Source organism: Fundulus heteroclitus, chromosome 14 (genome assembly GCF_011125445.2).
Source record: "Fundulus heteroclitus isolate FHET01 chromosome 14, MU-UCD_Fhet_4.1, whole genome shotgun sequence".
Lineage (NCBI taxonomy): Eukaryota > Metazoa > Chordata > Actinopteri > Cyprinodontiformes > Fundulidae > Fundulus > Fundulus heteroclitus.
Genome location: NC_046374.1, coordinates 675,426 through 692,790, shown reverse-complemented (window position 1 = coordinate 692,790; position 17,365 = coordinate 675,426). Strand labels below are relative to the sequence as shown.

The following is a 17,365-nucleotide window of genomic DNA, read 5'->3' as shown; positions in this document are numbered from 1 at the left end:
AAATCAAGGTGAGAATCTGACTGAGCATGAGCTTGGATGCAAAGAAGAATGAAGAAAGATTTCAGTTTATTGATGCTGGAAGGCCAAAAAAAAAAAAAAAAAAAAAAAAAAAAAAAAAAAAAAAAAAAAAAAAAAAAATATATATATATATATATATATATATATATATATATATATATATTCTAAAACCACTCAACTTCACCATTATGCACTACTGTAAACTGCCCTGTGACTCAGAATTCAAATAAAATACATAAAAGTTGACAAAATGTGGATAAATAAAAAGAGGTTGAATATTTTTGCAAAGGAACTCTGGTTATGGTTTGCTTCTTTTTAAAGTAAATAGCTTTTCTTTTCTTTTTTTTTTAATTCATGCAACTCAGTTTCTGTTTGGAATTTTTGTACCATGTACTGTATTTTTCCTCCCCAGTATGGAGAGACCTTTAGCCGTGCTAAAATGTGGTTATCTTTAATTATCAGTGCTTCCTGCCTCAATGCAAAGACAAGCTAACTGCTTCCTTCGACCTCCATATCTGCTGAACGGGCATAATTCCCTTTCGAATGTAACGTCTGGAAAGCCGCTGGCTAAACCCAAAAGTTCCTCCGCAAAGCTGAAAATTTCCACTCTGCAAAAACCTCCCTCTTCAAACACGCTGGTCGTATTTGTTGTAGTGCTCTGTAAAAAAACGATCAAATGTTATCCGTGTCCGCGCAGCTCAAAGAATAAGACTCGCAAACAGAGAATAAAGCAAAAGTAACGATCCTCTTTCCTCCATTTTATGGAGAGTGCAGACACTTGGTGAGAAACAAAACCAGTCAATATTGTTTAGAACAGAAATAAACATTGCACCGACACCCATTTATACCTTTGGCATATAGAATATGGCATCTTACAATAAAAGGCATAGCATTACAAATCTGTATTAGTACTTATCAGTACAGTGACGGAGATTCTTAAGGTACCACGATGCTGATGATATACAGTGCTGTGAAAAAGGGTTGCCCCCTTACAGGTACCTCTAGCTTTTGCTTTCTTTTTTTTTTTGTCTCACTTAAATGATTCAGATCATCAAACAAGTTTTAATATAGATAAACCAACGTAGTTACAAAAAAGCGTTTTCTCTCGATTTCATGTCTCACGGAAGAAACAGCCATCATCGCCCTCGGTGGCACCGACTGCCTCCAGGTGTTTGCCGTAACTGGTATTGAGCCTTTTGCATCACCATAGAAAAATTTTAGTCCCGTTCCTATCTGCAAAATAGCTTTAATTCAGTCACATTGGATGCTTTTTTAAGCTTGAAGAACCTTGTTTCAGGTCAAGTCAGCGTTAACCAGGCAGATTTAAGTCCTGGCTTTGACCAGGCCACTCCTAAACGTTCTTGTTTAGTGCCATTCAGAGGTGGCACTGAGGGTGCGCTCCGTCGTCCAGCTGCATAACCTTGGGCCTGAGGTCCCAAACCGACAGCTGTTCTCAAACAGGAGGTCCTGACGGAGAATCCAGCCATCATCATTTTCCCCTCACTTCCAGCGACTGGTCCTGAAGCAGCTGTACACCACCTCCGCTACGATTGACTGCGGGTTTGATGCTGATTTTCTCAAATGCCGTGCTAGCTTTACCCCAGGTGTAGCGGGACAGACCGCTTCCCAGAAAGCCCTGCTTTAGCTTCTGTGTAAATGTTTTTATCCAGCTGCGGTTTTTTCAGCTTGGGGATCTCTCATGTAGGCCATTTTTTGCTTGGTCACTTCCTTTTTTGTTGAAAAATGAAACGTGCCCATGAAAGACAAGTCCTCTTGATGTTGTTCTTGGTTCTTTTGCATCCTCCTGGCTAAGTCCCTAATCGTCTCTAGAAACGCTCACCACTGCTCCATGTTTTCTTTGTACGTGGATGACGGCTCTCACCGTGGTTCAATGGAGTCCCAGTGTCGTAGAAAGGGCTTTGTCACCCTTTCCAGACTGGTCGATGCCAATAACGTTTTCCTCATCTGGTCTTGACCGGATGTGTTGGCTTTTGGGACCATTTAACCTACTTCGTGCTGTCAAACAGGCGCTATTCCAGTTCTGTATTTCAGCTTCTATCCACAGTTAATCTTGAATTGAACATAAAACGATCAACCTGGAAAATACGTTTTTGATGCCAGTTCTATTTATCTGGTGTTAGTTTTCCTTTGATCTGACATATATATATATAAAAAGGAACCTGTAAGGGGGATAAACTGATCACAGCACTGTTACTTATACTTACAAGAAGACTAAATACCATTATTACTTTAAAATCTCAGTATTGTTTATAGAAAGCAATATAATTTGCTTACATATGTCATCAGTTAAGAAACTGGAAACCACTTCTGTTCTTCATCATCTGTACGTGTTCAGATGTCAGCTCGCCTCATTTAGTCACTGTACCAGGCTCTAAACTGGGCAGTGCACGTGTGTGTGTGTGTGAGTGTGTGTGTGTGAGTGTGTGTGTGTGAGAGCGAGAGAGAGAGAGGGCATGTGAATGTGAACAGTGCTCCACTGTCTGATAACAATAAGAGTGACTGCATGTGTCGGGGGACATTGTGTGTCTGTGTGAGCGAGTGTGCTTGTTACTTCATTTGCATAGATCCAATCCCACCTAACCCGAGCCGCAAACACAAATAAACCACGGTCCAGATAAAAAAGTATACAGTCCTCCATTCAGCGTTACGAGGGTGATAAAGCACATAATGCATCCTAAATCTGCGATCCCACGCCACATTTACGCCCTGCATATTACTTCCTGTTTACTATCAGATGCCAGAGCATGTGACGAGTACAGTCAGCCAGTCAGTGGTTCAGACCAAGTGGTTTGGCCTAGCGGGGAGTTGCCGAGCAGACAATGGCCGCACTGTGCAGCTGAAGTGCCTTCGGTGTCGGTGACTCTGCCAGCAGCTGAAGACTGGCAGACCCAAAATGGCGGAGCGGCGGAGAAGCCCCCCCGCTGGTGCTTGTCATGGTTTTAAACAGGGGGGGCCATTTTTTGATCCCGTTTGGATGCGGAGCGGTGCAGCTGCGCCTGATCCCCTGGCATTGTTTGCACTCTCGGAGCAGGTTGAAGGGTACAAGGGGAGGGCGCTGGCCTGTTGGTCAAGTTCGTACGGAGTCGCTGAAGTCCAGTTTTGAGGTGGTTTGGAGATGATGGAAGCCTCGAAAAAGTCCTGAGTGCAGTTTCTGCTTCTTCAAAGAGACAGACATTCACATGAGACACTTCAGAGGGCAAAAAAAAAAAAAAACCCGAAATGGTTGAACCATGTAACATCCCATAGGGAGCAGCGCACAGATTAAACAACGTGAGCAGCGCGATTAAAAAAAGAGAGCATCAGCGATCAGGGGAGGAGGAAACCGGCCATAAAACTCACTCTTGTTGAGATGACAGTCACACAGCTGTAGACGGAGAATGACTCTGTGGGGGAGAAAGAAAAGAAAAAAAAAGACACATTTTAGATTCCGTGTTAAAGAGTGTGCTTGCACCGAAGGCATCTTCAACCTGTTGTTGAATGTGCGCACATTGTTGTCTGTGTATTTGCCCTCATCCGTTCTGTCCGTCAATCTGTTCGCGCCGCAGTCTGTTTGCCAATCTGTCATATTCTGTTTGCTGGATAAGGAGATCGGGGGAATGTGGGTGTTTGTACAGTGCATGTGTGTGTGTGTGTGTGTGTGTGTGTGTGTGTGTGTGTGTGTGTGTGTGTGTGTGTGTGTGTGTGTATAGTAAAAATGCAGCTGATTCTGGGTTGGCATTCTCTTTTGCTCACAGCTGAAGACAAGCTAAAGACAAGTGGTTTGTTTCCGTTTCACAAACATATGGGAAGTGCCTTTATGATTTGAAGATGGACACTTTTTTTGTGTATGACCTCAGAGAAACTGCAGTAATGTCTTTATAAAGTCATATTTGACTGACGTTTTCACGCAAACTCTAAGTCATATAGACCCGGGAACCATGAAGTCACTGGGACTATAAGTAATCATAGTGTTTCTTTGTAAGCTGTAAAAGAATGGCTTTTGTAGGCTTCTTATATTGACCAATTAAAATATTTGATTCACCACTGGTAAAGATGTGCAAAAAGTGGAAAAGAAATACATTTTTCTTATTAAAGCTGTGTTATTTTTCACTGAAAGTCCAAATTTCCAATTTATACTGGGAGAAAAAAAATCCCAAACGTTTTATACCAGTGCCACAACTACTGTCCAACAAAATATTGTCACCTTCCTAAAATCTACGTCATTTTGTTTAGCCAAAAATCATATTTTTGCTTGAATAAACTTAATAACTTATTTGTGTCTACTGAAAAAACAGAAATAAATGACTGAGGCCATTGCTTTAGGAAGTGTCTCTATATCATTCCAGTAACTCACTTGACTTCCTGTTTCCCAATGACATTGTTTTATAATGTGACACAAGAGCCAATTTCTCGCAGACACTTTTTAAAAATGGGACAGATAAGAAAGCATGTTGTTTAAGTAAGACAAGTACAGATAGGCCTAAAATTATCCACACCCCTGGCAGAACTATTAGTGAATAAATGAAGAAACTTGCTTCTGATGGGACTTATATAAAAGATGCAGTTTTGTTTTAAAACAGTCTGTTTTCAATTGCATAAACATATTTTTATTAAAAAAATTTTTTTTTTAATAAAAATATGCTCTTCTCTGCTGAGCTACGTTTTGCACATTTTCACTGTTATATTGACAATTTATCTTTTGTGATCAGGTCCAAGTTTTTAAGGTTGGAAGGCCTCCTTACCATCACCCTAATCTTTTTCTCCCTCCACATATTGTCAGTCAGAGTCAAGTCGGGGTTCTCGCTGTGCCACACCAAAATGTTTATATTATTCCCAGCCAGAAGAAACATTTTAGTTATTTTTTTTATTAATATTACTTGGAACCTATTTCTGCGTGAGGTAGAAATAATGCTGGGCTTAATGATCATGTTTGTGTCTTACTGCTTGTATTTGTTTTGTCTTAGGGACCTAGTCTGCAAATTAGCTATTAGCTAGATGACCGATGAACATGGCATCGGTTGCACTTCAAATTGTAACAATGTTTCTGTTCTGTCCCTATCAAACAAACGTAATAATAATAATAATAATAATAATAATAATAATAATAATAGGTTATTTTTCTGTTGTTGCTCATATTTATCTACAGCTGTTTGCCAAAAAGTGTGCCAGTGAGACTTTTGGGATAAAGTTTTAATTCAGGGATGTCTTTCTATAGTTACTTTATCAAAAGAAAAAAACATATCATGATAAATATAGTATATCAGCATTCAGGCTAAAAATACTGAGATATTATTTTTGTTCCATGTCGCTGTTAGCTTTTAGGGGCCTAGCCCAAAAGACGGGGTGCTGTAATTGCAGCAAAAGATGGTTATACAAAGTGTTGACCTGCCGGTCTATTCATATTTCTATTTGTGAAAATGGTGACAACTGATTGATTTTGATTCTATTGGCATGTCACGTAAAACCCCAATGAAAATACGCAGAGGTTTGTGGAGAAAACGACAACAGTTGATGGGATGTGATTACTGTTGCGAGGCACTGTTAAGCTACAGAATGGTGTTTAGATTGTAGCGGCCTCTCTTGGTCACAGCCTGCTGTTTTTTAAGGCTTGTAATGGGATTTGAAGTCTGACTTTGACCATGTTTGGTGCCGAGCGCTGCACCCTGATAGATCCTCAGCTGTCAGGGAGACACATACACCGTCGACACTGAAAAAGATGGCTCCTTCTCCAGCAGAGAGGAAACAAAAAGATATCCATCACTTCAAAAAAATACGCATACAAGCAGGTTGGAGAGCTGAGCCGTGGCCGCAAAATAAAAGCAGCTTTCATTCGCGGAGGGATGACTGGGATTTTGTGTGTAAACTCGGAGCCCACCTGTGAATAGCTTGTTGATCCGGAGCTTGACCTGGGGTCCCTCCCAGACGCCGGGGATCCCCCCTCCTTCTGGCTGCCGACAGAGGAAGAGTCTGAGCAGCTACTGTGGACTGGAGGCAGAGGGGTTCCAATCAAAACATAGCAATACGGAGAGTTTGCAGCACAGAAAGACACGTTTTCTTGACAGGCTTTGGAGAGAATCACCCCATCCAGCGTTTTTGGTATGCCTGCATGGTTAGAACGTGGAAGCGTTTTTTTTTTATCAATTTATCATTATTTTTTTTTTTGCTTTAGTGGGATAAAAATCTGATTATCACGATGATACGTTTTTCTTGAGCAGCAGGCACAGGAGAAACAAAAGGAGGGGAAAAAAAAAAATCATCCCATGAATTTCTAACACCAGTTTCTGTCCCTGAAGACATTTCATGGCCTGAATTGTGCTCAACGAGACACCTGGTGAGCAGAATGTGCATTACATCGAGGAGTGAAGGAGGAAGATCACTTTGGCTCAAGGGGAAAGGGTTGCCTTCAGAGACCGCACGTGTCTAAATTCAGAGGAATCGTACTCCAGACCCGCTGAACTGTGCGGAGGGAGTGCAGCGTCAGATGCTGATGTTTTTATGGCGGCAGCTCGGAGAGCGCGTTAGCTTTCTTTGCCCCTGACTCTCATGAACGTGCTCCCTGATTCCCTGTATTTAGGAGACAGATTTATGAGTGCGCTCTAGCTGTTGTGGATATGCTTCTACGTATTTATAACCCGCCTCTGTCTCTCTAAATGCCTCTCTTTTTTTTTTTATGTTCTCTTCAGAAATGACTGGGTACTTTGAATTTAATTGCTGCCGAAGGCCAAAGATGTGTCTTTGTGCAAGATCAACAAAGATGCCATCGCATTCCCCTAAAAGCTACTCTGAAAATAGATAAGTTGGATAGTTTAGGTGAATATTACAGTGTTTCCTTTACAGAGCCGCACGCCTGAAATGAAAGACCTCCAAAGAGGCGCCTTGTGCAGCGACCAAGAGAATACACCTGCAGGGTTTCTCAGTGCATCACCTACAGTGATTTCATCAGCCATATTAAGTTTACAGGGGGATAATACGTTTTCTGTTAAGAGATTGATCCGCTGCTCCGAGCGGCTCAGAAACAAAGAAATTCAATTAATGCGTCCGAAGCGCTCGCTTTTCAATTACAGTGTGATGTTATGGCCAAACACTACAGGCACAATCAAACGAGAGGGGCAGGTGGAACATTATGCGATGAATGCACAAACTCTCCGTTCCTGCGAAAGTGCGTTGCAGGCACAAACTCCTGAATCCCGTGAGGCACGGGGCCTCGCAGGAGTATGCGATCTCCACATGCTGTGCTGGTACGGCCACAGACTTAAATGGAATTTATTGGGATTTTATGCGACAGACCAAAACGCAGTTGAGAAGATAAGCAAAATGATAAAAAAAATTAATTGAATAAAAAAAAAGCTGATAAGTGTGGCAATGCATTTGCATTCAGCCTTTTTTTTAGGTATGTCTCCACCATCTTCACGCTTCAAGAGACTGGATATTTGCCCTTTTGTCTTTCCTTAATATGTCGAGCTCTGTCAGACTGGAAGGAGAAAATCTGCAAACATCGATTTTCAGGTCTTGCCACTGATCTTCAGCAACATTTGGTTTTGGACTTTAACTGAGCCAAGTCATGAACATGCTTAGGGTCACGGGGTCCACTTGATGCTCTGCTCCGGTCCCCAGTCTGTTACCTCCTCTAACTGGTTATCTTTGTGCGTTGCCCTGTTTTAAGCTCAGCCTATCGTTCTGACCCTGGTGAAGAAAACGATCCCAGCAGAAGGATGTGTTTTCACTCAGGGGATAGCTTGTTGAGGGTGTTGGATTTCTGGCCCACACAGGGTTTTGCATGGATTGGACCAGAAAACCCCCTTCCACATTTTTGCTGAATGTGGCAATCTTTTAGTGGGACTCTGTATGGCTTTTTTTTTTTTTTTCAACAATGGCAAATTGATCAAATTTGTGGAGAGCGTAGTTGGCATGTCTACAGATTGTCCTACCTGAGCTGTACATCTCTGCAGCTCCTCCAGGGTTACCACGGGCTGCTTGGCAGCTTCTTATCAGTGATCTTCTTGCCTGGCCTGTCAGTTTACGTGGACATCCATGTCTCGGTAGGAACCAAACTCTGTCAGGTGTTCAAAGCGTGCCGTGTGCTCTCTCTGGCCTAACTCAGCTTTAAGCGTCTCTATAGCGTTCTCCCTGATCTCTGCCCGCTGCATCGCTTGGTCTTCATGATGCCGCAGTAAAGGGGTCTGAACACGAAGGCACATCATGCTTTTGAGATACATCTTTTTTTTTGTGTAAGAAATTTTGAAAACCAGGTATTTTTATCCTTCCAGTTCACCATAACGTGCCTGTCGGTGTGGATCACATAAAATCCCAATCTAAAAAAAGTGAAGTTTGGTGTGTTGAAGGTGACAACACGTAGAAAAAAAAAGCAAGAGGTCGACACACTTTCTCAAGGCCCTGTGTGTACATCCTCCTCTCGGTGCTGAACACCTTCTCTGGCACAGTTTTGGAAGCGGACACCGGATGCGGCGCTGCACTCCTACCTCTGTCGCTGAGGGTGCTGATAGAGTCCAGCTCGGATCCTGGCGTTCCAGTGGCATCCAGCAGGAGCTTGCTGGAAACTCCCATGCACAGTGACTCCTTCAGACACAACTCTGAGGAGAAGAGGTAAGATCACTCAAAAGAGCCACTTCAGCGATGGCACATTTTCAACAATCTCTCCCCGTCCACAAATAGCAACACGTTTTCATCTAAATCATGGTTAAAAATCACAAAAATATCCCACGCTTTGTTGCGCTGCTGGCACCAGGCTGGTGCCACTTTGTTTTTTTGAACAATTCATTGTTTCCAGGGAACATTACCATCTGAGCAGATTTAATCCCTTCTTATAAAGAGCTTCTGAGCACCATATTGCAGGGTGCTACTGAAACCTAAGCCAACTGCAGGAAGTAATGCTCAAACACAAGATAGGGAGCAGATCCGTGTGTTTAGAAAGCTTAGCATGAAAAAGGGGGAAAAAGTCAGTAAACTGAACACGTCACTTTAATTTTTATATGTTTTCTACTTCTTGGAAATGCTGGTAATAATGTTGCACATTTTAGAAAAAAGAACACATTTACAGAACATTTCAGTGTTTCCATTTAAAAAAAACAAAAAATTCCATCTGCATTGTTGGATTCCAGTCAAAAACACTGTAATACATAACAAAACTGCAACACAAGCACTCCAGCACTAGGTGGCAATAAAGTCAACACTAACTATAGCAAGTATCTATAGAAGAAGATGCTGAGCGTTAATTCTAATGACTCTCCCAAAACTGTTTTAGCTCCACTTTGCTTTGACAGTTTTACCATAATTGAGGTCATAAACCAAGAAAACATGCCCAGACCATCAGATGTGTTATTTTTACTGTTTTTGCTGAACTCCCCAAGACTTTACGCTGTGTCACAGTTGTGGTCGGAAGATTATGATTTCTAAGTCGGTAGAATGAACTGGAAAGGTCCCTAAAGTCGGACTTCCTACTCGGAAAGTCGGATACATTTTTCAAGGCCAATTTTTGGATGCAGCTCCTCACATCAACAACATCAAGCTGTGATGAAAACATATTTGTTTGTTTTTTTACAAAACACAGCTGTTAGAGTGGTTATAAAATCAGCATTACATGTAGTGGCTGCAACTCTGAACCGAACAAGTTAAAAGTAGTGTTTTCATGTGGAAACTACAGTTTTAAACGCCGTTCATAAGCGGCACTGAATAAAACAACAGCTTTTCTGGCTGTTGCCATATTAGAATCCTGACTTCTCTGACAGTGTTAAGGTGTAGGATTAGCTAAGGTTAACCAAAACTTGTTAACTTGGGTGTTACGCAATTCTCAGCCGCTAGTTACGACTTCCGAGGTAAATGGAAGGCAGCATAGTCCTCTCCTGCTTTTCATTTTCTTTAGATCAGGAGCTGATGTCTTGCTTTTTTTGTCTCTTTTAGCCTACTTTGTGTTGTCAGACAGGTTCTATTTAAGTACATTTTTGAAGTCTAATTTCTGATTTAACAAACGAGGAAATTACTTTTTTTGCTTGGAACCAGGGTGATTTACCTTTAATGCATGAATTACTCTTTGGAAAACTTTATTATCTATTTACTCTGATTGTCACTAATAATAAAATCAGAACTGATTATATGAAACATGAGACAAAACTTCTGTAATCTGTAAGCATTGATTCTACTTCTGTAATGTCATTCCTCTAAACTATGTCACAGGCCCGTAACTGCAGGATATGGACTGTGGCTTTTTTGTTCTTTAAAGGGTTTATGTCATGCAAAAATCCCCTTTTTTGCCCGGAGAAACATTTTGTTGTGTAGTTGGAGTCTCTAGAAATTTAGAAAAATTGTAATGTAATCTGTCTAGGTGCTGTGTAGATATCTTTATGTTATATGTTCATATCTTTCAATTTTATTTCAGAGCAAAATGATGTCAGAGCAGCCCTATTTACTGCGGAGCTGCTAAACCAGGTCACTGATTTTGGCGGACCAATTTTGGGAATCCGCCACTTCTAATTTTTGCTGCCGTTTTGCAGTTTGAAAGATGCCAAAGCTGCAAGTCAAAATGTTCAGCTGGGTGTATTTACCCACACAACTCATTACGCCATCTCCCAACATACTACAAAAATGGCTGAACAGGGTGGAGTGGAACGCTCTGCGACATGGAGAGGGGCAGGGTTGCACAAAAAGCTGCACCAAAACGAGTTGCTCTCAAACGCACCTCAAACAGGGGTAAAACAGGAGCCTTTGGAGCTACAACAATGAGGAATTCAGACCAAAGCATTGGTGTTCCCCTTTATACAGACCACAACTGAATGATTTCAGTGTGAAAAGGGAGAACTTAAAAGCATATTTCTCCTTTTAATAGCAGACGTACTGAGTGGGCAGTGGACACGGCTAACAACTACAAGGTGAATCGAATTATAGCAACGTGTATGTACCATGGGCCGTCCTTACTGCATCCCTATTGGTTGGGGCATAAAACTACAACACCAATTCCATAAAGATGGCATGAAAACGTGAAAATATTAAAAGACATCCATTCCTGCATTTTTACACTAAAAACAAACAACTGCAACCACGACTTAATGCCCTCGCTGCCTTTCACTGCATGAAATCCCTTTAAAAATGGGATTTGGTTATGCCTCTGGCGTTGGAGATTACGGTTTACCTGTATTGTTTATGGCGTGCGTCCACAGCAGGTGGGCTATGTCATGAGCCCAGGCCTCCCTCCCCTCCCTGTCCTGGGCCTGAAGGGTGATGCAGTCTCTGGTCCGGGGAGCCTGTCGCACCCAGACTTCAAACTTCACTCCCTCATCACCAACACTCTGAGTCAGACCCATGTCATGTGTCTGCAGAAGAAGAAGAAGATGGAATCCCACCTGAATTATTTGATCAAACATTGTGTGAAAAAACAAAAACACAGCAAAAACCCTAACTCTGCACCTTGATGCTGTGCTTGTAGCTGTAGACTGTGCGTCCCGGACTCGGACTCTTCAGCTTGGTGAAGATGATGGCGTGCTGGTAGAGGAAGACGTTCCTGACCCCGGCCCGCTTCCTCCGAGGACCCCCGCACACGGTGAGCTCACCCTGCCTCACCAGGTCACCGCGTTCTGCCACCGAGATCTGAACAGCACAGGACACGTCAGCCTCCATTTTTTTCCTTTTTAACCCAGAAAATCTCCAAAAGAAATCCTGCTCTATAGCTTTATTGGCAAATTAACTTGAAACTAAGTTTGGTAGTGATGCTTTTTTTTCTTCTAACATGCGTCAATATCTAAAAAAAAAAAAAAAACAGGCATGGAGAAATTCAGACAGATTACAGCATCAAAACCTTTTAAAGAATAGCGTGTTTTCTACTGTCATATCGAGTATGGAGCAGCTGTCTTTTCCCCCTCCCCCTCAGTCAACTGTGTATCACGCTCAAAGAGCAACATTTAGATGAACATGGCTTTGATAACACAGAGAACAGGACCCATCACTCTTTTTAGAGGAATGCTTTTTAAAGGGGACATATGATTCCAGATCCACTTTATTTTAGCCCTGTTATGTATTTTGTTGTGCACCCAGTCTCTAATTATGCAGAAAATGTGCATGCAGTCTGTCCAGGTGCTGAGTAGATATCTTTACATTCTGTTTGGGTCATGTTTTTCAAGTCGTTCGGTTTTTCTCTCTTTATTTTTACGTTTTTTTTTTTTTAACAAATACGTTAAACTTTGCTGCAGAGCTGTTGAACAAGGTGATGCACTTCCAGCTCACTATTAACGCAAATCCTCCATTTTTATTTCTCGCTGCTATTTTGTAGTCTAAGCTCAAGGATGCCGAAGCTACAAGCGGATAAGGCAAAAATGTTCGGTTGTTTAGTTCATTACGTCCCCCGGCATACTACAAAAATGGCCGAACAGGGTGGAGTGGAACGCTCTGCAACCTGGAGGGGGATGGGGTGTGATGGACCTCCTTTAGATTAAAAGAATCATTGAAACAAGTTGCTCTCAGACACACCTCAGAGCAGGGGGGAAAGTGGGAATGTGGGGGTGAAATTAACAACGGTTAACCAAAGCATTGCAGTTCCGCTTTATATAGACCACAACTGAAGGATTTCAATGTGAAAAGAAAGATTTAAAAAGCATCATATGCCCCATTCAAACCAAAACAAACAATTAGGACAGCTTGTCTATCCCACCAAGCTTTTGTCTTTCAGGTGTAAAAGATTAGGGTAATAAAAGCCCCTTTTCAGATCATCTTTCATGGTTTACACATGTTCCTTACGTCTGGCCATAAGCTGAAAGATCAGGACAAAAAAAAATTGCCGGTTAAAGTCCTCTGAAAAATATTACTCTCAGTATATATATTATATATATATACTGAGAAATCTTTCTCTTGATGCAGCCACAAACCTGTAAACATCGAGTATTGCTAGGGGTTATTCAGAATTGTGGAACAAGTGTTACATAGTGATCATATATAACGAAGACCGCTGCAGTAGCAGAGCCTTTGCTGCGCGATACGAGGGGATACACCACACAATCTTCCAGAGTCCGTCTGATCTGAGAAAGATGCTGCTCAGCAGAACCGTGCCTCGTATTGAAAAGACTGAAAATATTTGAAAAGCCTACATAGGGATTGAATAAACTCAGCCCATTGGAAACCCCTCACATCTTGTACATTGGTCGGTTGAATGTTGGGAGTTGTAAACCTCGACTCTTAGGCTCTGTTATCTCAGAGTGTATGTTCTTGACAAATCGGCTTGTAAGATGTAAAAAGACAACATGATCTTGGGCACTCCCAGATCGTTATCGGGGCTACCAAAAAGTTAAAAAGGTTGTACAGTCCCACCAACAAGTATCCATTCTCCTTCCAAAGGGATGTACTCTGAGGCTACATCCACAGAGAGCCGGTTACGGCATCTGCACGGAAAAGTGTGAGTATAAAGATGAAACCACTTGAAACCGAAGGAGCCATAATAGGCATTGTAATACCTATGCCATGCCAGTGAGATGCGCCATAACGCTGCCATAGAAGTAAAGGTGGGAGAAAAAGGAAGACGAGCAGGAAGAAAACAACAAACACCGGAGAGAGAAAAGAGGCGGTGTGGACCGCCTTGTTGTCGGTTCACGCCAAATAGCAAAGTGTGTTAGTGTAAAATCCACAACAAATTGAACAGTGTCTGAAACTCAACCAAAACTCCAAAGTCCGCTGTTGTTGTTTGGGTTAGCGCATGTGTGTTAAGGGACAGGCCAGGTCTACGGTGGCTCACACTAGTGTGTAGCTGGTTGGGCGTTTGGGGGTATCAAGCTCTATTCTAAGCTCACTTCACATGCCAAAGCTCTTCATGAGTTTTAGTTTCTTGCATACAGAATATCATGCTGCTGGTCATGATCCATATATCAAGGACATGATATGAGGGTCATCATGTACACAGACCAGCAAGACATGAGCTTTGCCTTTCAGCTCAATCAGATTACAGGACACTATCCTACCATCACTGGTGAACAGGACACTTCAACCGATGGGGGAGGGGCATTACTGTAACCTCAATAAACCTGAAGACAACCCTGGCCTCTACCAAGTTTCCTCTGGCATCCTATTAAAAGGGCTTTAAAGCGTCATAACAGTAAGACCATACATTTTTGTGTTTTTCAAAGCATAACGTTTTAAAACCACCTTGTCCCCGGAAACTGATAACTTTGTTCCCAAGGTTTATCGATCTTTATGGAGATTTTTCAAGAGAACAAAATCACATTTGGAGGGGGTAATTCGATTACTCTGTAGCACATATTTAAGGGGCCCTAGTGAGGCTGCCGCAACATTTTATATTAATTAGACAGAAGTCTTTTTATTCTACAGCCAAAATCAGACCCCTGTACCCAGTGCCACTCCAGCTAACCGTTTTCCTAGTTTGCTGTTCAAAAAACATTTCATCTGTAGAGATTGAAAGGCCTTGTTCGCAGTCCAATAAAGAAATAGACAAAGCAGCATTATTGTTCCACCGCCTTCTATAGTGGCATGCGCTGCCTTCACATGGGCGCTTCTTTATCTGTTGGATCTTTGCTCTAATTGGCCAGATGAGTCACGTCTTTTTTGCAAAAAAAAATGTGACTTCATTGTTCCCGTCAATTACAGGGCTGAGACTTTTTTTTATGCTGTTGGGACTCATAACAAAGGCAGACAGACACTCATAAAAGTCAGAAATTGTATAGTGCTCCTTTCAAGACGAGATACCAGGCTCACAAAGGCGCAAACAAACAGCGAGAGCAACACCGACGTTTCTCTGCTGAAGCCGAATAAAGAGAGATGCCGGCAACTCGCTGGTACGCCGCTTTATTTTTAAAACCCTGGAAAGGTGAGGTGGGGGTCATCGTACAAGTGAGGCTTCACACACATCATTAGCACCCACACGCACGCCCACTGAAAGACACGCTCACCTGCACTTACAATCACTTTTTTACCTGGAGAGCTGTCGATGTGAAGTGGCTCAGTGGAAGTGTTTGTGTACTCCTAAACTCTCCCCCTCATATATAAGTTGTGTGCGCGTGTGTGTTTAATTGTTTCTGTGTGTGAGCGTGAGTCCAACGGATGTCGTGACTGCCTCTGAGCGACACCGCTGCATTAGACTAACAATGTGAAGTTCAAGGGGAGAGGGTCTTGTCAAATCATTTCTTATAAAATCCCAAATATAGTCAGAAAAGTCCACAATAGCTGCAGGAGCTGTGAACATTTCCGTGGTCTGAATTGGAATACAGCATCTTTCCTCTCATTTGTTCTTCTCAGCCCGACATTCCTCCACTTGTACCTGTCAAAGGTGGACTTTCTGTAAGATAAAATATTAGTCCAGCTTGGGAAGATTTTGATTTATTTCGAAAGACTGCTTTAGAACCTTTACTCGAGAAAAGCCATGTTTTAACAGATAATTTTGAATAACAGTTTTCAGACTTTTAAACGTTTAAACTTGGACCGGTTTGCGTGTCAATGCTGTGATAAAATTTTCCTAGAAAAAAAATTTTCCAGATTTTGTCAGATTGCCCGAAACTTTACTGGGATATGATGTGACTGACCAACATATAAGAAAGAATCTGGAAAATGTGATTTGTTTGTATTCGGCCTCCTTGACTCTGACATCTCTCCTTTAAAATCTATAGTTGCCTTCAGAACGTACCCATATGGGGACATCCACCTGGGTGTAACCCTATCTCGGTATGAATCCGGCTGTTCTGTGAAAGCTTCGTTAGAGAACATTTGGAAGAAAACACACAGCCTAAAGGTATAAAGGGATAAACTTTAAGACCATTTAAGCTGAATCAGCTCAGAGAGTTCTGCTGAATTTCCCTCCTTTCCCCAAACACATTTCATGGGAGCAGATCCAGACTGATAAAGCACAGAACGGAGAGTGCTACACATTACCAGCCTGGCTGGTCAGGTTACTAGTGTATAAGATTTACTCCCATCTAGTTGTGCGCTAAATGAATTACAAACAACTTGGCTGTTATGTGCATAACAACTACTAGAAAAGCAGTGGAGTGTCAGAAATGTGTCAATGTCAAAAAGTGTGTCCTCCATGTATTTGGTACCAAGCTACTGCTAATAGCTACAGTCATCGTATGAAATGGTTTTTGTTCCTGTTGCCAAGTCCGCTCATCATAAGAGACTTTGGGCTTGTTTTTTTTTTCTTTCTAAAGTTGCTTGTAAATTCCTTGAATCGCGTTTATTGGGCTTCTTTCTGAACGTGAAGTTGTTTATTTGGGGTCTAAAATAAGCGACTAGAAAACACGAGTGACAAAGAAACCCGCTCACGCTGCGGCGCTGGAGACACTGTGGACCGGCTGAAACATCACTCCGCCCCTCCACGTACACACATACTCCCTGAGACGGAATCTCTGCTGGGAGGACAGAGTAGTTGCTGGACTACACCTCCCTGTTTCTAACATAAAGCCAAAGGAAACTTCTCTGTTATATTGAATAAACTTACCTGTCCAGCAGAAAGCCTGCAAACCCCACATCCGTTTTGAAACCCCACTCCGTCATGAATTATCTCCTCCTGGTAATAATAGCTGAGCCGATATAGAGTCTCGTTTTCTCCTGGTTATTACTTATTTTTCTTTTCTCGGTTACATTCTCTTCCCTCTCGCTGGGCAAAGAGAACGGGTGATCCTCCATTTCAGCAGAAAACGACAAGTAGAATGACCTACGGTCTTCTTTGCTTGTTTTATACTCCTCCTCCACCAACAGCACATCTTCATTTAGACAGATAAGTTACGGTAAAAGGCGTAGGGCTGACAAGTTTGTCCCCTTTCGGCTACTGTAATCAAAAATGGCGACGCAACATGATATAAACTACTAATTCTAATCTATGAGAATGCTTTCATTTTTGATGCGATTGTCATTACACTTTGGCAGAATATATATTTATGAAAGCAATACGTATAAAAAAAGCAATAAACGTCTAAGGTAAAACCAAGCTGTAGATGTAGCTATTGCTATTTTTCACTTTTTAACAACAGTAGATATTTTTGAACCTGCTTAAACCTGTGGGTCTGTGCCTCTGTGTCTTTCCGGAGATGTTTGTGCGGCCACTGGTGCGTGCATGCACTTGCACACAGAAGCAGAGGCGAAAGTTGCCTAACGTGAAAGTGGTTGCAAATGCACACGGGAGGAGGGTGTCCCCAGGAGGTGCCGGGAGCAGCCGCCTCGAGTCCACTAAGGCGGAGAGAGAAACCACAGGGCACTGAATAATGCATCGCCGGGAAACTGAGAGAGTAGCTACGGAACAACTGCAGACCTAGGAAGACGTGCACCTAAACGGAGAGGCAAGGGGGGGTAAGCGACGCGATGATCGGAGAAGCAGCGAAGAAGTCAGTGGTAACTTTCACCGTCCAAC

General features: G+C 42.3%; 1 protein-coding gene across 2 annotated transcripts in view; it reads right to left on the bottom strand.

Annotated features, from left to right (window-relative positions):
- Positions 1 to 357: 357 nt before the first annotated feature.
- Positions 358 to 17,365, bottom strand: part of arhgef40 (Rho guanine nucleotide exchange factor (GEF) 40) — a 59,479-nt gene continuing 42,471 nt past the window's right edge. Inside the window, exons 22-27 of one of the 2 annotated variants that reach the window (XM_036145995.1) lie at positions 11,437 to 11,616; positions 11,162 to 11,342; positions 8,499 to 8,609; positions 5,894 to 6,003; positions 3,379 to 3,422; positions 358 to 3,196 (exon numbers count right to left, since the gene is read on the bottom strand). In XM_036145995.1, coding sequence (XP_036001888.1) covers positions 3,396 to 3,422; positions 5,894 to 6,003; positions 8,499 to 8,609; positions 11,162 to 11,342; positions 11,437 to 11,616 — 609 coding nt within the window. In that variant the 3' untranslated portion in view covers positions 358 to 3,196; positions 3,379 to 3,395. The remainder of the gene's footprint in view (positions 3,197 to 3,378; positions 3,423 to 5,893; positions 6,004 to 8,498; positions 8,610 to 11,161; positions 11,343 to 11,436; positions 11,617 to 17,365) is intronic. The other variant, XM_036145996.1, reaches the window with a different exon arrangement.